This window comes from Vigna unguiculata, chromosome 3 (assembly GCF_004118075.2).
Source record: "Vigna unguiculata cultivar IT97K-499-35 chromosome 3, ASM411807v1, whole genome shotgun sequence".
Taxonomy (NCBI): Eukaryota; Viridiplantae; Streptophyta; class Magnoliopsida; order Fabales; family Fabaceae; genus Vigna; species Vigna unguiculata.
The window spans coordinates 33,370,013-33,394,573 of record NC_040281.1 but is presented as its reverse complement, the minus strand read 5'-3'; the positions used below and the strand labels follow the sequence as shown (position 1 = coordinate 33,394,573).

At 35.3% G+C, this 24,561-nt stretch overlaps 1 protein-coding gene across 1 annotated transcript; it reads left to right on the top strand.

Moving 5' to 3' along the window:
- Window positions 1–20,889: 20,889 nt before the first annotated feature.
- On the top strand, window positions 20,890–23,157 carry LOC114176005 (transmembrane emp24 domain-containing protein p24delta9-like). Its single transcript, XM_028060882.1, has 4 exons — window positions 20,890–21,279; window positions 21,394–21,603; window positions 22,610–22,686; window positions 22,829–23,157. The coding sequence occupies exons 1-4, from the start codon at window positions 21,061–21,063 to the stop codon at window positions 22,971–22,973; spliced, it is 651 nt and encodes a 216-aa protein (XP_027916683.1). The 5' UTR covers window positions 20,890–21,060; the 3' UTR covers window positions 22,974–23,157.
- Window positions 23,158–24,561: the final 1,404 nt, after the last annotated feature.

Genomic DNA, 24,561 nt, shown 5'->3' with positions numbered 1-24,561 from the left:
CCTGCTTTATGATAGTGGCTCATGCAAAGAAGAATAGCACCACCGAGAAGATCAGTGTGATTCCAGTAGTGGAGGAGTATGCTAATGTATTTTCAAATGAAATACCCGAGTTGCCACCGAGTAGGGATGTGGATTTTTCCTTCGATCTCATCCCTGGAGCTGGCCCAGTGTCCATGGCGCCCTATAGAATGGCACCAGCGGAGTTGACTGAGTTGAAGAAGCAAATTGAAGATTTGCTTGAGAAGAAGTTCATCCGGCCGAGTGCATCACCCTGGGGAGCACCGGTACTCCTAGTAAAGAAAAAGGACGGCAGTTCAAGGTTATGTGTGGATTACCGTCAGTTGAATAAGCTGACCATAAAGAATAAGTATCCACTGCCGAGGACAGATGATCTGTTGGATCAACTGAGGGGAGCCGCAATGTTCTCTAAGATTGACTTGAGGTCTGGATATCATTAGATCTTAGTCAAACCGGAGGATGTGTAGAAGACGGTGTTCAGGTCACGATACGACCATTACGAGTATGTAGTGATGCCGTTTGGGGTGACAAATGCTCCTGCCATTTTCATGGACTACATGAACAAAATATTCCGATCGTACCTGGATCAGTTTGTTGTCGTGTTCATTTATGACATACTGATATACTCTGAAAGTCGGGATGTACATGCAGATCATCTGAGAGTGATGCTGGGAATTCTCAGAGAGCATAAATTGTATGGGAAGCTGTCAAAGTGTGAGTTTTGGTTGGATGAGGTACAGTTATTGGGCCATGTGATCTCAGCCCAAGGCATAGCGGTGGACCCAGCGAAGATTGAGACAATGGTGAATTAGGAGAGATCGCAGACCGTTACTGAGGTGAGGAGCTTCTTGGGTCTGGCGGGTTATTACAAGCGGTTTGTGGAAGGGTTCTCCAAGATGCTGAGTCCATTGACTCAACTCACTAGAAAGGACCAACCTTTCTCTTGGACAGACGAGTGTGAGGTCTGTTTTGAGGATATGAAGAAGAGATTGACCACTGCACCAATATTAGCTATTCCTGACACCACCAAGACATAAGGTGTACTGTGATGCTTCATACCAGGGTCTAGGTTGTGTGTTGATGCAGGAGAAATGACCTATTGCGTATGCATCTTGTCAGCTGAAGGTACATGAGAAAAACTATCCTACACACGACTTAGAATTGGCGGCGGTGGTTTTTGCTCTCAAAACATGGAGGCACTATTTGTATGGGGCACAATTTCAGCTATTCAGTGATCACAAAAGTTTAAAATACTTGTTTGATAAGAAGGAATTGAATATGAGGTAGAGGCGCTGGATGGAATACCTGAAGGACTACGATTTTGAGTTGTTATACCACCCTGGTAAGACTAATGTCGTAGCAGACGCTCTGAGCAGGAAGAAAGCTCATGTGTCAGCTATGATGATTAAGGAGTTGGAGCTGATTGAGAAGCTGCGAGATATGAATCTGGGATTGGATATGGAGGCAGGTCACATACAATGTAGCATGTTGAGGATCATTAATGAGTTCCTGGATGAGGTTCGAGTGGAACAGGGTAAGGATCAGGAATTGCAGCATATTATTAGTGAGTTGGGCACCGAGAAGAGAAAAGACTTCAGGATGGGTAGAGATGGTATTCTGCGATTCAGAGAGAGGGTGTGTGTACCCAGCAACTGATGAAGGATTATGTTGTTTTCTTTTAAGATTATTGAATATGGTGTGAGTTGATTAAGAAAGCTAAGTGAAATCCTCACTGGACATTAAGATAGCAAGCTATCTAGATGTGAAGGTTCCTTTCACAAAGCTCAAGAGAAGAAGATGATGGATTGATTCAAAAAAAAAAAAGGAAATTGAAAGCACATAAACCATAGAAAAGCAAGAACAATTAAAAGAAGAAGAAAATATAAAATGGAAAGGAAAGAAATGGTAAAAATGTGAGAAGCACGCCACTACAAGGCTAGGCTAGAAGCCATGACAACCTTGAAGATGAGTGGATGTGTGCCGCCACTTGCTATGCAAGATAAGGCTTAAAAGTATTCACTCCCTAGGGAGGAAACTCTCACAAATGGTTGAGACACAAGAGTGTTTTGACTTCAAAATGTTCAACCCTTTTACATGTCTAGGAGCACCCCTTATATAGAAAAGTTTAGGGGCCTATAAGCAAATAAAAGACACCTAAGGATGTCTCTACAAAAACCTAACCCTAGCTTCTAGAAACTAGGTCAAATAAGGTTACAAAAATGAGAGATAAAAGACCTAACTATGGTGTGTGCAAAGCTAATTTCGTTCTAGCACAAAAGGAGACAAAGAATGTGTCTCATATGTCTCCAAAAAGTAGCCAAAGTGTGCTAAAAACAAAGGATACCAAAGGTACATAGGTACACTTGCTTCATGCCTTTTACTTTATGCTTTATGACTTTGCTTTACTCTCTCCTCCACATCATTTATGCTCCCCAATCACCATGCGCCACCTAGCATTACTTTCTTACTCCTAATTAACCTAGAAAGTAAATAAACATAGATTAGCATGTTGGCTTAAGTCAAGTCAACTATAGTCAACAAGTCAAACCTAGTCAAAGGTCAACAAGTCAACTAAAGTTGATTCAACTAAGTCAACTTAGGGAATCAAAAATAACAAACACAAATGAAAGGGATGAAGGATTAGTGAACTTCCTTTCTAAACATGCTTAGTCTTCTTAAGCATGTGCCTCCATCCTTGGTTGGGGTCAATCCTTCATCAGCAGTCGTGTATTGAGGAAAATGCTCTTGGATGAAGGGCATAAGAGTCATCTTAGCATACATCTAGGTATGACTAAGATGTACAAAGACTTAAAGGCGACCTTCTGGTGGACGGGCATGAAAACTGATGTGGTAGATTATGTAGCATCCTGTTTAGTGTGCCAGAAAGCGAAAATAGAGCATCAAAGGTCGGGTGGTACATTGGAGCCTCTTGAGATTCCTCTGTGGAAATGGGACAACATTTCCATGGAATTTGTTACACATCTACCGAGGTTAGTGAGGGGGCATGATTCCATATGGGTAATAGTGGATAGATTGACGAAGTGCACACACTTTCTACCCATTAATCAGAAGATGACTCTAGATAAACTGGCAGAGCTGTACGTCAGGGAAATAGTCAGATTACATGGTGTGCCTGCGAGTATCATATCAGATAGAGATCCGAGATTTACCTCGAGGGTCTGGCAGTCGTTGCAGAACACCTTGGGCACTCAGTTGAGAATGAGCTCGGCATATCATCCTCAAACGGATGGCCAATCTGAGAGAACCATATAGTCTCTGGAGGACTTATTGAGAACATGTGTTATGGATCATCTTGGGACATGGAGTGATGTGCTACCACTGATGGAGTTCAGTTACAATAACAACTACCATTCCAGCATTGGGATGGCACCTTACGAGGCCTTGTATGGCAGAAGATGTCAGACACCTTTGTGTTGGCAGCAGGATGGAGAGTCTGTGGTTCTTGGCCCAGAATTTTTACAACAAACTACTGAGAAAGTAAGGGTAATACAGGATCAGATGCGTGCAACTCAGAGTCGGCAGAAATCCTACGCAGATAAGAGGAGGAGGCCACTTGAGTTTGAGGCTGGTGACCACGTATTCCTCAGAGTTACACCTACAACAGGTATTGGGAGAGCATTGAATTCGAGGAAGTTGACTCCTCGATTCATCGGTCCATATCAAATTACGAGGCGAATTGGACCGGTGGCGTACGAGATTGCATTGCCACCTCACTTGGAAAACCTGCACAATGTTTTCCATGTATCACAGTTGAGGAAGTACGTGGCGGATCCTACTCATGTGCTAGAGCAAGATGATGTACAAGTGCGTGAGAATTTGACTTTGGGAGTTGGACCGGTGAGAATTCTAGATTCTCAAGTCAAACAACTCAGAGGGAAGGAGATTCGGACTGTGAAAGTTCTCTGGGACGAGGCAACCCAGGAGATGACGTGGGAGATGGAGGACTTCATGAGGAAGTCTTATCCTCACCTTTTTGCTGGTAAGTCTTATTTTGGTGGACAAAAACTTTAAAAGGTGGGGGTAATGTAAGACCCGTGAAATTAATTAATTAAATAATTAATTAATTAATAAATGCAAGTAGAAAGAGCCTTTATGGCATTAATTGTTGTTTGGCGTGACGTGGAAAAGTACTAGCTCAAGTGGTTGAGAATACTTTGATTTGTGTGAAAGGACTTGGGTTCGAGTCCTATGTGTGCCAATTATGTGTTGTATGATTTATTTATTATTTTGTTTTGGTAATGTAATTATGAATGGTGGGTGATAGTATAATCATAAGATTATAATGGTTATCACCAAATGTGATTTGGCATAGTGGTTATGCTTTGTTCTTATGAGTGGAAGGTCACAGGTTCAAACCTTGACGGGCATAGAGTAAGCTTTATTTTTGCTAACTATTATTTGTGGTAGGGATGTGGAAAGGTAGAGAGAACCTAGCAGAATGGGGCAGCCAAGAGGGTTGGGAAAAAACCACCAAATAATTACATTGAAAAGGAATTAAAACCCACACTAAGCCCAAATTCGTTTTATTTTTAAAACCCATCTTAAAGGTACTTATAAAAGCCAAAATTTAGGTAAAGGGAAGGGTTTTGGCATTTGTGGTGAACTGCTATAGAGAGAAGCACGAAATTGAGGTTGTGAGGTGAGGTTTTGGGTGTGTAAAGGGTTGAACGGAGAGGGAGTCTGTGGCACGTCATTGGCAAACCAAGGAATTCCAATTTTCTTCCCAATTTCAATCAAACTTTCAAGTTAGGGGAGCTGTACTTTGCGTATGTAAATAATCTGTTAAGTGTTATGATTTTGAGTCCCAATTGGTTCTTGTTTGATTGGGAAAATTCGTACCATATGTGCTGTGATTGGGAATTGGAGTATTTGAGTTTGGGTGCATGATTATGTATGGGTAATGTGTTGTGGGATGAGGGTTTTGATATTGATGATTGTATATTCGAATGTGGGTGTCAATATGTGTGAAAAGCATGGTTCTGAGTGCTACTTGACATTACAATTACATTGGTATCGATTGAATGTTTGGTGGTATATTTTTGGGTATGATTTGACACTGTTTTAGGTAAAATGCGTGTGTGACAATGAGGGAACTCTGCAAGTCTCGCCTAAGCGAGTCTATCTCGTCTAGGCGAGAGTTGCAGAACCTCACGTCTGGTTTGGGTCGCGCTGCTCGTTCAGGTGACCTTGGTTTGGGTTGAGCGAATTAGTCTCGCTCAGGCGAGAGACACTCGCCTAGGCGAGGTCGCGAGGAAACTTATGCACTTTGAGCGCGATATCTCGCCCAGGCAAGAGGTATTGGTGTTTTGAGCGACTTAGTCTCTTGCTCAGGCGAGAGGCACTCGCCTAAGCGAGGTCATGATGAGAAATGATGTTGTTTAAGTGGATCCTCGATTAGGCGAGGTGTGGATAATATTTTGAGCGATGTTATAGCTCGCCCAAGCGAGGGGATCTCGCCTAAGCGAGATAACGTGATGTTGTGGTTGTTTTAAGCTCGCCCAAGCGAGGTGAACTAGCCTAAGCGAAGCAGAGGGCTTAGCTTGGGCGAGAGGCCCTAGCTTAAGCGATATTATGTGAATTTATCATGTTTGTATGACCTTGTGTGTGTGAAATGACTACTTTTCTTAAGTATAGGAAGTATATGCATGTGTTGTGGTGTGTAGGCTTGAAGGACTAAGTCCAATAGGGGTCTGGGATGTGCTTGGTGGTTGGACACATGATGGGCATGGAACTGGTTGAGTTCCCGTCGGCTACTAATGGGCGAGGAGTCCTTAGTATGGTGATTGCATGTGTCGGGCGCACAATGGGCAAGGAACTGTTAGGTTCCCGTCGGCTACTATTGGGCGAGGAGTCCATAGTATGGTGATTGCGTGCGTGCCAGGGTCCAAGTATGAGACTTGGATAATTTACTATAGACGAGGAGTCCGTAGGGTAGGATTATGAGTGGGATAGGCTCATAGGGTTGGACCACGAATGAGTCAGTTTCGTGGGAGCACAAGGAAGTCCCAAAACCTAGTACATGTATATGACTCATGAAGGACTATGAGGTCATGGTTGGGTTAGTTGAAAAGTATGAGAATTTTAGTTATGTTATTTTGGGTTGGGGAACATATTTATATTCATGTTTTGTTTATATATATTGTGCATAGCTCACCCTTTCTCTGTGTGTGTGGCGATGATCGGATAACTTGTTATCCGGGAGCAAATGATATGACAGGTGGGGCAGGAGATGCTTAGACTCGGAGCGAGGGCTAGTAGGGGATATTTTTGTATATATATATATATATATATATATATATATGTTTATTATTTAGCTTTGAGGATATTATGTAACCCTGTCGGGAGCCATTGACTTTTATTTTAGTTTTATGAATTATGGACTCCTGGTTTTATTGCTAAATAAATTGAAGTTTTAAAATTTCCCGCGTTTTGGGAAATAGTTTATATTAAATGCGGTATTATTTTATTTCAAATTTTATTTATTTAATATCAGTAATATTCCTTAGGGATGTTACAATTATCATTTGTATGAACTTTTTCCAACTCCAACAACTTAGCATCCAAAGCATCACGTATCCAATGATACCTCACATCAATATGTTTGGATCTAGAATGAAAAGTTGGATTTTTTACCAAGATGGATAACACTCTGACTATCCACAAATAATGGATAGTTGTTCTGCACAAAACCAAGCTCTTGCAAGAATTTCTTCAACCATAGCAACTCCTTGCATGCTTCAGTAATAGCAATGAACTTTGCCTCTATAGTAGACAACGCTACACACCTCTATAGTCTTGATTGCCAAGCCACAACCCCCCCTACAAACTTTATCAAATAGCCCGAAGTGGACTTTCTGGAATCAATGTCCCTAGCCATATCTGAGTCTGAGTAACCCATTAAAGTAGGTTTATCACCTCCAAAACAAAGCTTCATATCAACTGTACCACGAAGATATCTCAAAATCCATTTCACAACATTCCAATGCTTTCTACCCGGATTTGACAGAAAACGACTAACTATACCAACAACATGTGCAATATCTGGTCTTGTACACACCATCACATACATCAAATTGCCCACTGCAGATGCATAAGGAACTTTGCTCATGTATGCCTTCCCAGCTTCATTTGAAGGACTCCGTTTAACACCCAGTTTAAAATGAGTAGCAAGAGGAGTACTCATAGCTTTAGCATTTTCCATCTGAAATCTCTACAACACCTTCCTAATGTATTGCTCTTGTGATAGATAAATCTTCTTTTCTCTTCTATCACGTGAGATACCTATGCCAAGAATCCTTTTAATAGCTCCCAAGTCTTTCATGGCAAAAGACTCGCCAAGTGTCTTCAGGTACATCACCAAGATCATCATCATCATGTTCCTCTTGAGCATCATCAATTGGAACCTCTACTCCACTTCCAACCTGTTGATCATCAACATCACCATGTTGCTCATCATCTTGAGCTTCCGTTTCAACATTCTCCAGATTGTGAGCGGGCAACCTCATCGGATTACCATCAGTGAGATTACTATCTTTCTCGGGTGTGGTCTTCTCCACCTTATCAATGTCTTTAATGGTCTGGTCTTCCATGAATTGTACATCACGACTTCTAACAAGCTTCTTCTCAATAAGATCATAAAACCTGTAGCCAAATTCATCCTCACCATAGCCAATAAAGATACATTGCCTTGTCTTTTTATGTAACTTGGATATTTCATCCTTAGGAACATGAACAAATGCCTTGCAACCAAAGACACACAAATGATCATAGCTAACATTCTTACCAAACCAAATTTTGTCTGGCACCTCAATATTCAAAGCAACTGCGAGACTGAGATTAAAAACATGCATAGCTGCAAGCAATGTCTCTCCCCAAAAGTGCTTAGGCAACTTTGCTTCTGAAAGCATACATGTAACCCTTTCAACCAAGGTCATGTTCATCCTCTCTGCTAGATCATTCAACTGAGGAGTTTTAGAGGAGTCTTCTCGTGTCTAATACCATGTTGCCTATAATAAACATCAAAGGGTCCACGATACTCACTAGAGATGGCAAATAAACCCGTCCCCGTGGGTATTGCCCGAACCCATCCCCGTTTTGACGGGGAATTCCCGCATTGACTGGGTATGGGTATGGGGGATCCCCGACTTTTTCAGTTGGGTATGGGGATGGGTATGGGAATGTACATATACCCGCCATAATACCCGTCCCCGCCATATCTCCATTCTCGTTTAAATTATTAAAATATTCACAATTAATCAAGTAACTCCTCTATATATATATATATTTTTTTTTTTTTCTATTTTTTTTCTTTTAATTATTTCATTTGTCATGAAACTCATTCTCATTTCCAATATATTTTTTATCTTATCATAACCTTTATGTAATTATGTTAAAATGATGTATGTTAATAAAAAAAATATTATGTCTCACATTTGAATATTTATATTATTTTTTAATATTTTTATTTATTATAAATTTTCCTTTCACATGAGAATGTTTATACTCTCAATTTAAGGTAATATAAAAAAAATTCTTTACTTATTATTATTATTATTATTATTATTATTATTATTATTATTAATTTTTATTTAATTTGAAGAACTCTTTTGTTTCATTAAAATAATTTTCGTTATTTTTCAACCATTAAGTATATATGTTGATATTTGAAAAGTTTTCTTAGTTCTCTAAAATATTTTTCGTCTTATCATACCTTAGTTATACATTTGATTTCCTTTGTGTGATTTTTTTCGATAGTCTCTCAAATTATTTCTAAAACACACATTTGTTAGTTTTTTAATATTTTTATTTATTGTTTTTATTTTTATCATGTAGAATAATATTTCAATATATTCTATCTAATTATTTTTTATTTTATAACTCATTATTAATCATAATGTAATTTTTTCACTTTAAGTTCGGTTTGAAGTGGTTAAAATTATATATATATATATATATATATATATATATATATATATATATATATATATATATATATATATATATATATATATATATATATAATGATATTTAGGAATAGTATATGATAATTCACTACAAGAAAAACATGAAATGGTGACTGATTTAGTCAGTAACCCATATCAGTCACTATTTTTCGTCATTGGTGGTAGTAGTTGATTCATTGTCTAAATCAATGACTAAATTAGTGACTGATTCAATGATCGAATCGATACTTGATTTAGTGACCAATTTAATTACTAATATATTTGTAATTTAATGACAAATTTTTTGGTCACTAATGATATTTCTATTTAATTTTAACCACTTCAAACGTAATTTAATAATTAGTTCTCTAAGGTATTTTTCATTTTATCATACTTTAATTATACATTTGATTTCCTTTGTGCGATTTCTTTCGATAGTCTCTCAAATTATTTCTAAAACACACATTTGTTAGTTTTTTAATATTTTTATTTATTGTTTATTTTCATCATGTAGAATAATATTTCGATATATTCTATCTAATTATTTGTTATTTTATAACTCACTATTAATCATACTGTAATTTTTTTCACTTTAATTGTATAAATAACTTTTATTTACTACACTATAAAAATTTAATGTAATTGCTATGAATATTTTTTTGTCACTATCCAACATATATTGAAGTTCAAAAGATACAAAATCTATGTCAAAATTTTATTATTATGTTTATTATTTGTTCTTTGTGTCATTTTGATCAAGTGATGTATTATAACTTTTATTAGTGTTTAAAAAAGAGATTTATTATAATTTAAAAAATTGAAGTAAACAAACATTTAAAATATATTTTAATTTGAATATTTGTTTTCCTTTTATTATTATGTTTATTATTTGTTCTTTGTGTCATTTTGATCAATTGATATATTATAACTTTTATTAGTGTATAAAAAAGAGATTCATTAGAATTTAAAAAATTGAAGTAAACAAACATTTAAAATATATTTTAGTTTGAATATTTGTTTTCCTTTTATATTTTTTTGAAATATTTTTTAATTTTATCAACTAAGTTCATCAATGTTGTAGTTTGCAAATTTAATAAATGTTTTGGTTCACATGAAATTTTATTTGGTATTCTAATATAAAATGTAAACAATTATAATTTATTTTAAGGTATTTGGCATCGAAGAAAATCCTCCTAATATTGAATATTTCATAATATTATGTTTTCTTTACCGTAATTTTTTTTCTTTTATAAAAATTAATATTGAAGTAGTTAGAACACGGGTACGGGTATGGGTACGAGATTATACCCGTTACTCGGTGGGGATGGGGATGAGAAAAAAGTTTGATACCCGTTGGGTTTGGGTATGGGGATGGGGATGATTTTTTTATGCGGGGATGGGTATGGGATAGCGAAACCCGTCCCCGCCCCGCCCCGTTGCCATCCCTAATACTCACCACCATTATCACTACGGATGCATTTCAGCTTCTTGCCTGATTGCCTCTCAACCATAACATGAAATTCCTTAAACTTTCAAGTACTTGATCTTTCCGCTGAAGAGCATAGACCCATAGCTTCCTGGAACAATCATCAATAAAAGTAACAAAGTAAAGTGCATCACTAAATGACTTTACCTTTAATGGGCCATAAACATCATAATGCACCAATTCAAGCAATTCTGACTTCCTTGAGGGAGGATGCTTCTTAAAAGATACTATGGTTTGTTTACTAGCCATGCAATGAGAACATTTCTGCATTCTTCAATCCCATAAACACATCCTTTTTAGCTAAACAGTTTAGCCCTTTCTCACTTATATGACCAAGCCTCTAGTGCCACAAAGATGCCTCTATATACATAGTATTCACACTATCTTTAGCAACCAAAGCTTTAGTCCAGTACAATTTAGAGTGTTTCTCCCCTTTAGTCATAACCAAGTTACCTTTAGTGAGCTTCCATTTACTAGAACCAAAGTGATTGTCATAACCACAATCATCAAGTAACTGCACAGAGATTAAATTAAAACGGACATCCGAAGCATGTTTGACTCCTTTAAGCAACAACTGCACTCCCATGTTGGTTTGCAGGTAAACATCACCAACACCAATAACCTTTGAAACACCATCATTACCCATCTTTAACACTCCAAAATCACCAGAAGTGTAAGATGTGAAGAACTCCTTCCTAGGTGTAACATGAAGTGTAGCACCATTATCAATAATCCACATGCTCTCATCAGATACAAGATTAACGGAATCAAAGTCACGAAGAAGAACAAGATCACCATCTGTAGCAGTAGTGACACGGTCATTATCATCATGGTCATTCTCTCTTTGCTTGCCCTTCTTGTCTTTGTTCTCCTTTTTCCACTTAAAACAATATTTTTGAATGTGCCCAATTTTATGACAAAAATGACACTCTAAATTCTTGTATATTGACTTGGACTTGCTCCTACTCTTCTCTCTACCACCTTTATGTACCTTTTTTTGACTTCTTCTCCTAGCTTTTGTAACAAGCATCTCAGACTGAGATGAAGAACCATGTGTCTTCCTTCTCATCTCTTCATTAAGAGCACCGCACTTTGCCATCTGAAAAGAAACGACACCATTCGAGGCAGAGTTCGTAATTGAAACCCGAAATGTCTCCCAAGACTCTGGTAGAGTATTAAGCAACCATAATCCCATAACTTCGTCATCAAACTTTATGCCTATTCCCAACAATTGATCTAGGAGTCCTTGAAACTCTATTAAGTGATCAGAAATAGAAGAATTCTCCTTGTACCTCAAATTCATCAAGCAATTTAACAAATACAATTTATTATTGCCCGACTTAGAAGCATACAAAGACTCAATCTTCTCCCACAAAGCTCTGGCATGTGTCTATTAGCAATGTGATTATAAACATTATCTTCAACATATTGCCGAATAAAACCACATACTTGTTGGTGCTCAAAGTCCCATTCTTCTTCAGACATAGAATCTGGCTTCTGTGTAGTAAAGATCGGAAGATGCAATTTCTTGAAAAATAATAAATCTTTCATCTTGCCCTTCCACAAATGATAATTTGTACTATTCAAAGCAACCATCTTTGCATTTGCCTGCATCATTCAAGCAAGTAAATATAGCCCAACCAAGAGCTCTGATGCCACTCTGATGGGGAAAACAACAACACAAGCAATATACTAGAGAATAGAGCAGATATAATTTCTCCTAACTTGCAAGAATCTATGAAGACCAAGATTTTTAACATGAAAAACTCCTCAAATCAAGGGTAAAAACCACGAGTCGTCTAGACCAAAGAAATAACTTCATTATTATAAAAAAAGAGTACAACAAAGTCTCAATCAACTATACAAATTAGTGCCAACACCCAACCAAATAACAAAGCAACAAAGCTTTCAAATAGAGAAGAACAAGAGAAGAAAAACCTATAAAATCACTGCTATAGTGTGAAATTAATATCTCCCAACTCAGACCTTGTATCAACAATCCGACCGGTCAGAATGAAGAATAATGAATTCCGAACCTGTTGTGCAAAATTTCTGCCCGATCCAACGGTGAACGAATCCGCAACGCCGATTTTACGAGGGCAGCTTTGTGAAAAATGTGAACAGAATTTCCCTCTACCTCTTCCTCTATGAGCTAGGGTTTTCGGTGTGTTCTGACTCTATTGTTCTGCCTCTCTCTTTATTTTATAGCCCCCTCTCCACTAGGTTAAGTGAGACATGGACTTCTCAAGTTTCGGACCTTTTCTCCACATAGGAAGGGAGCTCAATATCCAAATATTACTTATAATTTTTTTAGCTTTAAGATTGATAAAAAATAATTAGAAATTATTTTGTGGATTCCACTATTAAAAAATTATTTATTACCTGCAAACTTTTTACAAAAATATTTTAGCAAGAAATTCCTGCATATTTTTCTTTAAAAAATTTTTCGCATGAAATTCATTTGATTTTTGATACAAAATGTAATTAGCAAGAAATATTTGGGAATTTTGTAGCAAAATATTTTCTGCATGAAATACCTGCAAATTTTTTCATGATAAATGATTTGCAACAATAAAATTTAAATTACCTACAAATTTATTTACATATTTGTTAATTATATATCTTTTTCCTACTAATAAAACTTTGCATCAAATACCTACAAATTTTCTTATGTAAAATATTTTCAAAAAAGAATTTAAAATTACCTATGAATTTACATATGTATCTATCAATTATACAAATTTTCTTGCTAATAAAATTTTGCAACAAAAATATTAAAAATTAAGATAATTAAAGTATTTCCTAATGTTTTTCCGTAATTTTTTTAAAATTATTTTGTGCAGAAAAGTAAAATAAAAGATTAAGGGCGGTCACGGAAAGCAGGCCTTCATTGAAAGCTCACCTTCATCGAGAGGAACGAGGCCTTCAACTTCAACGTCGCGCTCTCCGATCAAGAGAAGTACATCTGCAACGAGTACGTGAAGAAATTTGGCAACTTCGCTGCTGCCGAAGAGCATAAATCAACATTCACCCTGCCGTCAACCACACGCTTAAGGTATGCAAGGGAAGACACAAGTAAACGGGACATGTACGCTTCTCTTCTGATTAGGGTTTCTTTTGAGTCAATCTTTTTCGATTATTATCTCCCTTTCGATTCTCTATCATTAGACCTTTGCAATGAAGTTCATAATGAAGCACGACAGGAAAACTGAGAAGGATATTCACAATTTAAGGTGGGAAAGTGAGGTGATTCATTCATTTTTTTTATATTGTTTTTGCGCTATTTGAATCTCATTGTTACAGATTTCTTATCGTTTGGAATTTTGAAAAGCGTTGGTTAAGGAGTTTGTGTGGCTTGTTATTTTTGACGTGTTGAATTGCTCTTTTGATACACTTTTCAATATTCTACATTATAGATTTTTAAGCAAGATTCACAAAAGCATAACAAACCTTACTAAGGAAAGCACATGCACGTTGTGGTTAAAGTGCTTGTATCTTCAAGTAATAGAGCATACATATTTTATATTAAAAAGCATTATACTCTTTTTGGGACCTTGACAATGTTCTATTGGCATTTGTGAAGGATTAAGGATAAATTTTTGTTATTGTTAATATTGTTTGGTTGCAGATTGTAATCCAACTCAGGAACTTACAAGCAAATACAAACTAGATTTTTATATGTGTAGAAAGTTGTAGATTGCAGATTGTTTTTACCACTGGTTTAGTGAATTAGAAAAGCATGTGTAGAAAGTTGGAAGCACATATTTATGGATTATTGATTCAGTCTTTGAAGTTTGAACCAAAGATTATATCCCCTGTAGGCATAATTAGCTAATTCGCTATTACTTTTTGGTCTTAGATAGACATATAATATAGCTTTTCTTTAAAAACAATCTACAGAGTAAAATGAGGCAGGAACAATGCTTTTTGGTGATCACTCCAAACATATGGGTTTTAAAAACTAGATTCTATTATTTCCTACCCCTCCTACACAATGCCTTCTGCAGCAGATTTCTCATATGTTGTATCATGTTCCTAAAACATGCTTTTGAGAATTCATACAGGGTCCTCTCTTGTTTTTTACTACAAAAACTTGTTTTCTTTTCTATAAAACAAAATAAATGAAAGTAGAGTTGTAGTTTATGATACATTTGTTGTTGTCTTTTTTGCAATGAGACTCAACACTGCCTCTATGTTTCCCTTACTATTAGAGTGGAATTATTGATGTTAGAAATGAAATACATAATAAGTCACCACCACATTAATAATAGACTAAAATGGTCTAATTTTGAAAAACTAAAGAAATTAAATACATAATTAAGTTTTATAAGGATTAGAAATAAAAGATTGAGATTGAATTGAAAACTTTTTTCTTTCTTTCGAAAAGTTGTGCCTAATAATTAATGGTTTGGTAGTGTGGTTGCATTATGAATATATGATGATTATTGTGTGTAGGAAGTAGAGAATTTGGTAAAAAGTAAAATAAATGGTTTTTGTGACGTGTATTTGAGCAGATATTTTGGAAAAGGGAATATTGGTGAGAAGTTCCTAGGGGAATGGCATTCAACAACATTACGATTTGGTAAATTTGGAGAAGTCAGACTTGGGAAAGGCATTTTGTATTATCTTTTGATAAGTTATATCATGTAATTGTCTTTGTTTAACTCAACTAAAATACAGTAAACTTGTGTTGATATACGAAACATCTCCTGCGTATGATTTTCTATTATTTGGTTGTGTTATTATGGCTTATAAACATGTGTACTAGTTGGGAAAATTTATTTTCTTGCCCACACTAATCCATCTTTCTTCTTAATCCATGATTTTTACCTTAAATTAAGAAAGTTTCTGACGAAAATAGAAACTTAATAGAATGTAGTTATTCACACCAATTCTCATGCCTAGTTCTTTTTGCATGAAAATACAAGCTCCTGGTTGTATTGAAAAGCCTGTGCAGTATAAAATGAAGTTATGGGTATTGACTAGAGACAAGAAGAATGGAAACAACTGTCAAAATTGGGCACATTAAGAATGTAAGACCTGAGAAAATTAAATAGTTAAATAAATAATTATTTAATAAATGTGGGTAATGGAAGCCTTTAAGGCATTTAATGCGGGTTGCTATGATGTGGAAAAGTACTAGTTTAAGTGGTTGAGAGTACTTTATTGTGTGAAAGGACTTGGGTTCAAGTCCTATATATGCCAAATGTGTGTTATTTTAATCTATGCATTATTTTGTTGATGTATTTTAATGTGAGTAGTGATAATGTAATCCTAAAATTTTAAGAATGATAATGAAACATGAATTGGTTGAGTGCTTGCTTTGTGATTGAGGGGTGGTGTGTTCAAACCTTGCTAAGAACAAAACTAAACTCTTTTTGCCTAACTTTGTTTATGGTATGGAGACAAAAAGGCAGAAAACCCTAGCTGCCAAGGGAGACAGATTAGGGGGCTAGAGACAAACCAATAATGGTCCTTGATTAAACATTAAACCTAAAACTTAATTGCATTTTCGTTTTTAGAGTAATCTCACTTAATTAGGGTAGTAATTGGGAGAGAGAGGAGAATTGGAGAAGAAAAGGGTGTTGTGTTTTCGTGTCAAGGTTAGGCAATGGGTTTCCAGAGGTATTTTCATGCTGGTTGTTGAGAGGTTTGAGTGTGGAAGAGATTGTTGGAGTGCAAGAAGAGGCTAGGAGAGCTTTTGGGTTAGAGACACAAAAACTCGATTTCGGAGCAAGGTTCCAGGTAAGGGGAGTTGTTTGTTTATGTTTTAAATTCCCACATGTTGCATTGGACAATGCTTAAGATAATTGCATGAAATTCTTGTGTATTCACATTGTTTTTCGAGGTTTCTGGATTTCAACCTAGAAACCGCCCGATGGCAAGGCCCGAGCCGCCAGGCGGCATAACAGATTTTAGCTGCGTTCTTCGTTTTGGCATGAACCGCCTAACGACAATAAATATCTACCAGGCGGCGCGACACTGTTCGCGTACCTTTTGTTTGTTTTGCAGTTGTTCGCGCAGAAATCAATGGGATTCCTAGAATTGATGTGTGTATACCCTATTGGGTGCCTGGTTGATATGAATTTGATTAGAATTGTGGGTATGGCAGGGTTTAGACAATACTCGTGCATGATAAACCATGATCATATGTGCAATGGTGGGAGGGAGTGAAAATTGGATTGATTTCAGCGAGTAAAAGTCAATAAAATTTTAAGAATTGAATTGAGAATAAAAAGTCCAGTTTATTATATATGCATTGTTGTAATTTGGTGCGTTTAGTAACATGGATGGATTCCAAAAAGGGTCTGAAATCACTCGCAAGTATGGAGATGCCTAGGTTTAAGCTGGGTACTGGTGTACCGCCTGACGACGCTATGCTTGTCGCCAGGCGATGGCGAGGTGCAGTACGAGGTTACGAGTTTAGGTAGTGGAAACTGGAGAGAGAAATCTAGGTGAGTGATTGGTACTGGAAATTTATAGGTGAAACTGTAAGGAACAATATAATTATAGTAATTGAGTATGTGAATTGGAAGAGGTATAAAGGTATGATCATATTATAGTGTGGTTATATGAAAGTTAATTAAAGAAAGGGAGAATGATAATACTAATTAAAAGATTTAGGTTTGGAAAGTATAGGTTTGCTTGCAAGTGTACAATTGGGACATAGTATGGTATGTCTTATTGAGTTAAGGTATTAGTTATGAATTGTGTAATATGGATTGGAAACTACTTGGGTAGAATGTGTATTACTGTTGTAATGTGATTTGGGCAGGTAATGTGCTATAAGGTACTGTGCTGTGTGGTTTCATTTTGAGTCAGGTTGAGTTAGTGAATGCTGATGCAAAGATTTGGTAAATCCTAGGCCTTGTTTAGATGAATGGGCAGGGGGATTTTGGGTAATGGAATTATTTGTGGAGTGCCCGGGAACCAAGAATAAGACTTGATGGATGAGAGTGTATTAATACCTTGGAGGAGTTAATGGATTGTGAGATAATCTGGCTTAAGGTGTGAAACAACAGCTGGTACGCTACTGATATAGTGCCTGGCGGCTGAGTGAGAGCGGCAGGCGATAGAAGCGACAAGGGGGATCCCCGCAGTGTGTGGCGCTTGGCGGACAGGGGTGACCCGCCAGGCGATAGCGGTAGCACATGGGATCATGTTCGAGGGCTAGGCATCTGGCGATGGGGCTTATACCGTTAGGCGGTTTAAGTGGATTTCGCCTGGCGGCACTGAGGTTGTGCCAGGCGATACTGCTGCAGTTGGTGGCTGCGTGTGTTGCTTTTATGCATTGAGGAAATACTTGGATTAGGAGGTGTTATGCCATGAGCGGGTAGGTTCATGGATGGTGGTGATTATGTGATGATATGAGCAAGGAGGTTCATATTCAGATACTCTCGTGTGGGGATTCGAGCGAGGTAGGTTCATATGTTCCGTGCTCACACTTGAGAGATGCTGCGTGCGGGGAGGTTCGTAGAGCAGAACTATGAGCAGGGAGGTTCGTAGAGGCAGGACCACGAACGGGAAGGTTCGTGCGAGCATCATATTCCTGAGTCCAAGGCTAACTAATTGTATGATTAAAAGGTTGAAAAGCCTTGGGGATAAAGGTCTTGGCCAAGAACTAATTAGGAAGAATAAGATGGGTGTATTACTTATTTTTTTGTTATTGTATATGTTGTTTCTAATTTTATCAGCTCACCCTTTATGTTTGTGTTTAGCGATGATCGTGTGATTCGTTACACGGGAGCAGATGATGATACAGGTGATGCTGAGGATGCTTAGGCGACCGAGTGAGGGCTAACTGGGATTAGAGCTAGGGATTTTTGTTATGCTTTTATTTATGATTTTGGATTTTGGAAATTGTAATGGTTTTTCCTAGTACCGGTTTATAGATTTTTGGCGCGATGTTTAATAATTTTAAATTTTCTGCGTTTGGGAATAATAATATTGCAACGTTTGTACTCCATTTTCTATATTTATTTATTTAATTAAGTAATAATCCTTAGGGATTTAGTTTTGGAATCTGTTTCCAATGAACTTGTATTAAATATAAGCTAATTTTGTTTTCCCTATTCCTTTTATAGGTATGCTTCTGGTTTACTTTTAGATGAGACGTGAAACAAGTAGTGAACACTCTTGATTCTTGAGATATCTTGTCATTGGAAAAATAAGGTGGAGAGATTGTCTAGCAAAGGTAAACGACCTTGGAAGAGATGGTTAGGTGTCTGTTTTTGAAATGCTTATAAGGATTGAAATTGGATTATTAGATGAGTTACCTAAACAAGTCCAGGGCAAATAGCTACATTTGAGAGAGATTGAAGCAATGGGAGTTGTGAAATGTAAATGCTTCTAAGAATCCATTTTTGGAACTTGAAATTGTATGCTTTCTTATTAAGTTAGAAAATAGTATTTAGGTTGTTCAGGAGCATTGCATGTAGCTTCCATTTTTTATTCCTTTGGTTTCCATCTATTCACTGTATGTTAAAAAATGTTATGGTTAAAAACTCACGTCAACTAACCAAATTTTTTCACATTTATCTCATATTGGCACCTGATAATGATTTTTGTTATAGTTTAAAATTTGAATGTTTCATTTATTTTTCATAATAGTCCGTTTCAACCTTATTTGAATGTTTTCATTTTTGTCACTAAAAAAATCGATTATTTAGTTAAAATGTAAAATATAAAATATATCAACATATTTAAATTTGGATAAAATTACATTAAAAAATATATAAAAAACTAAAATAACTAGACCTTGAATATTAATTATATATTTTTTTAAATTTATTATAAATTTTTTTTTGTGAAATTTTTTGCAAAAATAGTAGTAGAAAAAAATATACTTTCAAATTCAATTCCGCAAGAAAAAGTAATAGGAGATTAGTTTTTCAAGAAATTACTGCAAATCTAAAATGCGTAAGAAAATTACTTACAAATTTAAAATATGTAAAAAAGTTATTTGCGAAATTCACATTTAAATAATAAGTACTTACCGATTTTTAAATTGATTTTTTGCAAGAAAATTGTTGAGAATTTTTCTTTTATAAGAAAATTTACTTTTTTATGAAAAAATTTGTAAAAAGTTTTCTAGAAATTTTCAAATTTCATAATAATTAATTAATTACGAAGGTATTATCTACCGATTAAAATTCACAAGAAAAATAATAAAAAAGACTTTTTCTACACATTTTTGTAAAAAAATTGAAAAGTAAATATTTATAAAATATGAAAAATTCTAGTAGTGTTTGTATTAGTAAAAAATTAATAATGATAATAAAAATACATGAAAACAGTTTTTAAGGTTTTCTTGAAGAAATTAAACATGACAAATAACTCATAATTAAAAAATTCTTGATTACTTATCTTAGGATTTGAAAGAAAAGTGAAGAATTATATTCAACCATCCACACATCACTCACCACTTTGAGGTGCCAACATTTTGTGGCATAACCACAGAACCAAATTATATGGCTGATGGTAAAGACACAAATTTAATGCAGCGACATGGAGGTCACACAAAACCGTCAACTAACATGGAAGTAGGTAGACACAAAGTCAGAAGAATCTGGAATACCAAGGGCTTGTTTGGTTACGATATATAAAAACATATTTCAGTTTTTTAGTTTTGATAAGTATTTAGTTAAATGGTAAGTGAAATACATATGTATTTTAAGTAAAGAACGTGTTTTATAAAAATACAACACTCAATCAAACCACAATTCAACCACTGTGTTCAAGAGTGTGAAAGGAGAGAAGGAGAGAATGAAAATGAAAAAATTGGCTTTAAGTTTTAAGTATTTGAATTAACTTTTTATCAGTTCTATTTAAATTTTTTATACTTTTTAATTAAGTTTTTTCTTTAATTAGACAATTTATTAATTATCTTATTTCATTATTTTATTTTTTTATATTTATATATTAAAAATATGAAAATATACAATTAATATAAAATAATATTAAAATAATAAAATTATTTATTATTTTGTACTGATTATAATATTATTTTATTAATCATAAAGCTTATATTTAATCAAGATGACGTGATAAATAAAATATTATAATAAAAATTCAATTAAAAATATACTTTTTTTTGAAAATTTAGTATAAAAAACAATTGACAAATATTTAATTAAAAACATCTAAATTTACGAATGGCTAAAAATTTAACTAAGGAAAATATAGTGTAATAAACGGTTGATGTTTTAAGATAAAATTGTTGAGCGTTACAAAATAAAATTTGCAATATTTATTTACCTGTTTTATTTTTATATTATTAAATAGTATAATTTATTTATGATGGTATCCCTGAGAATCACTCCAATGAATGCTACGTGTAAGTTCCAATGAAAAGGCGCCACGTAAGATTGAAAGTTTGACAATGAGATGGGCATCGTGGTTGTGCAGCTGCAACAGTAGGAGTAGTAGTTAGCACCCTGTTTGTTTTGGTTAATACTTGAATTACCAAATTAATAATTTCTCATCCATCGCTGCTAAATCTCTTCTGATTCTTCTTCTCCGCCTTCACTTCACGCCCATAACCTAATCTCTACTAGTCCACTTTTCTCTCTCACCAAACACAATCCATTCATCATGGTTTGGGCAAACCCCAGACCCCTTCTGCACCTTTCGCTTCTGCTTTTGCCCTTCTTTTCTTCCTCAACCCAATCCCTTCGATTCGAACTCCAATCTGGTCACACCAAATGCATATCCGAAGACATCAAGAGCAATTCCATGACGGTCGGCAAGTACCTCATCGTTAATCCCAACGAGGGTCAACCTCTGCCCGATTCCCACAGAATCACCGTTCGGGTATTTTCATAAACCCCACTGCCAAAAATTGAAACTTTTTCGGTCCCAGTAGTGAATCGGATCCTGCTCTCTTGTTTCGTGTTAAATGGTAATCCTGTTCTTTTTATTTTTTAGGTGACTTCGTCGTACGGGAACAACTATCACTACGGGGATCGCGTTCAGACAGGGCAGTTTGCGTTCGCAGCAGCGGAGGCTGGAGATTACATGTCTTGTTTTTGGGCGATAGATCACAATCCCCCGATAACGTTGACTGTGGATTTTGATTGGAAAACCGGTGTGGCAGCCAAGGATTGGTCTAATGTTGCTAAAAAGGGGCAAATTGATGTGAGTAATCCGACACTACCGCCGTGTTTCTAGCTGTTAATTTTGGTGTTGAGTATAGTGGTATGGTTGTTTCTATGCTTAAAGATTTGGAAAAAAGATGAATTTGTTTTGCAAGATTTACTTGGTTGTTGCATAGTTTTCGTGAGAGAGCTTATTTGGACTGAATTCAGTGTTGCTATGAGGATCTCATGGCAAATAACTTGAAAGAGTTGGTTTTTAACCGAGTCAAATTACATAGTGTGATCCATGAAGGATCTCTTCTTTTAGGATAAGGTTTTTATTGTTGTTGTTGTGTTAGTCATGTACAACAAGGAAGTTAGAAGTCGAGTCTTTCAGTCAATCACCTAGCTTATGCTGCATATACTGACAAGAAATGAATGATCCTCTTTTTGTCATTTACTGCCTCAAGCTCAATCTAATCTGATCAATCAAGTAATGTCTGATTTCCCTTACCTGTGGTAGAGATCTGTATAGAACTAAAGATTAGTCTCATTGATGAAATTTCTAGTCATGGTAAGCTTATAGGGCATGATACGTTCCTAATCATGGAAGTCTTCTTACTGTTGTATAATGTGTATGTTGAATGGAAACCACATTCATCCATACAAATGTGTCACATATTTTCCCTACCTATAAATTTTTGTCTACCTGCCATTTATTTTATTTTTATAAGTGCTAGTCAGCTCTTTTTTTGGCTTATTCTCTGTTTACAAAATTGACTTTCTTGAATGATTGCATTATTGTTTTAATTTGTATTGTTCCTCCAGACTATCTATTTTCTGGAGTTTACTTTTCAGTCCGGTTGATGTCACTAAAATTTATGCCATATTCTTGAGCAAACCAGAACATACTCAAAGCCTTCCCATCCCTCCCATTTGTTGTTTGTTGCATAACTGAAGAGACTCTTTGATTTTCAATTACATTGCAAAAAGTTGTAATATTTGTTGACACAATGTTTGATAGAAGAAATAACAATTCTCATATCAATTTAATTCACCTATACCAGGTAATGGAGCTAGAGCTAAGGAAGTTGCAAGATTCTGTTGCTTCCATTCATGACGAGATGTTTTATCTTCGTGAAAGGTAACCAAGCATTGCCTGAAAATTCTTAATTGAATACGCTGGCATAGGAAAAGTAAATCAAACATTATTCTTGTTTGTGGAATTACTTGATTGGATGTTGTAAAATCATTATTCTTACTAGTTTGTGCTTTTTAATTTGCAGAGAAGAAGAAATGCAGGAACTGAATAGGGCAACCAATAACAGAATGTTCTGGCTGAGTTTGCTTTCGCTCTTTGTCTGCTTAGCAGTAGCAGGGCTGCAACTATGGCACTTGAAGACATTCTTCGAGAAAAAGAAACTTATTTGAAATTTTGTGATAGTTCTTACATTTTTCCTATGTGATCTTGTAAAATATTCCAGCATTAATTTATCCAGAGGATACGCATAACGGTAGTCAGTTTGATCTCAAAAATCACAAATATGTTCCTTTGTTAAACGCATATCAGGGTTATGGCAATACGACTTTCAAAGGAAATTTTGGCGTTCTTCGATCCAAGGTGCTCTTTATTGTGTTTTACAACAAGCCATTTAGCAAACATTTCGGTCCGTTTGGTAAAGAGGAGAAAGTTTGAGTACATGAGAATAGAAAAGATATAATGGAAATAGGTGAGAAAGAAAATATAAAATAGATGTATTTGATTTAAAGAGAAATATAGAAGAAAATAAAAGTAAAAGATACGAAAATGAATTAAGTTGTGGCAAATGGAGGGGAAAATATAAGAGGGTTTCAGTTTTTTGGGATTTTTGTATGGAGAGACATCTTTACTTCATATTGAGAAACGTCTAAACACTTGCAGCTCTTTCATGGTGTTTTGTTGAAGAACACAAAACTCGTATCTTGTGTTCTTTTCACACTCTATTCAAGGAGAACTTGTATCAAATTTTTATTGGAGAAACACAATTAGACAATTAAACGGGACAGATGATTTGCAGGCATCCTGAAAGTGTTGAAGTTCAATTTACCTTTCTTTGCTTAGATGAAAATTTTAAGAAAGCAATTTGTTACTTTTAGAGAATTTAAAAATATTTATAGCTAAATATATTGCTTAATAGAAAATTTTAGAAAAACGATGTTCCAAGAAGTTATAATGTGTTTGGATAGAAATTTCATAAAATGATAATTGATTTTTTAGACTATCTAAAATATGTTATGAGGAAATATGATTTTTGGATAAGATAATTAGAAGTTTATGAAAAATATATTTTAATCATTCAAAATTCCTTAAATATTTTCTAAAAAATGAATATTAAGAATTGGAAATATTTTATCCTCTTTCATTTTTATTTCTATGTTTCTTAAAAAAAAAAAAAATCTATGCTTCTCTCTTTTTGTTCTATTTCTTTGTTCTTTTCGATATTTATTTTATTAATTTATTTCTTGTTTGAGTTCAAAATATATCATGTAAAATCTTTTAAAAAGTTTCAGAAGTTCATGAACTCGATCGCGAAGGAAACTAGTCTTCCAAGATTATGAACAGAGAAAAATGTGTCTACAAAAGACACTTCGATACCAAAGTCAGTCTGAAATGTTAGAGAAAACGTAATCATGTACTTTATAAAATGTACCTCTTATACTAGGGTTTATTAGTCTTACCTAGTTGGACTTTAGTTAACCTAATTACCTAGTAATCAAATTGAAATAATTAACCTTGGATATACATGCTTTGAATGATAGTCTATACTAACTTGACTCGGTAGCATAGTTCGAGTACATGTCAGTCTACAGGACCGACATGTACTTGGCTGGACCATGTACCATATAGGGTACCCTAGCCATGTGTAACACTATAGCCCCCGTATACCTTAAGGGGTATATGCTTACATATATTGAAATTACACGATTACTTGTTAGCATGTTACTCCAAACAATGGAAACTCATTTACATGGTGAAGGG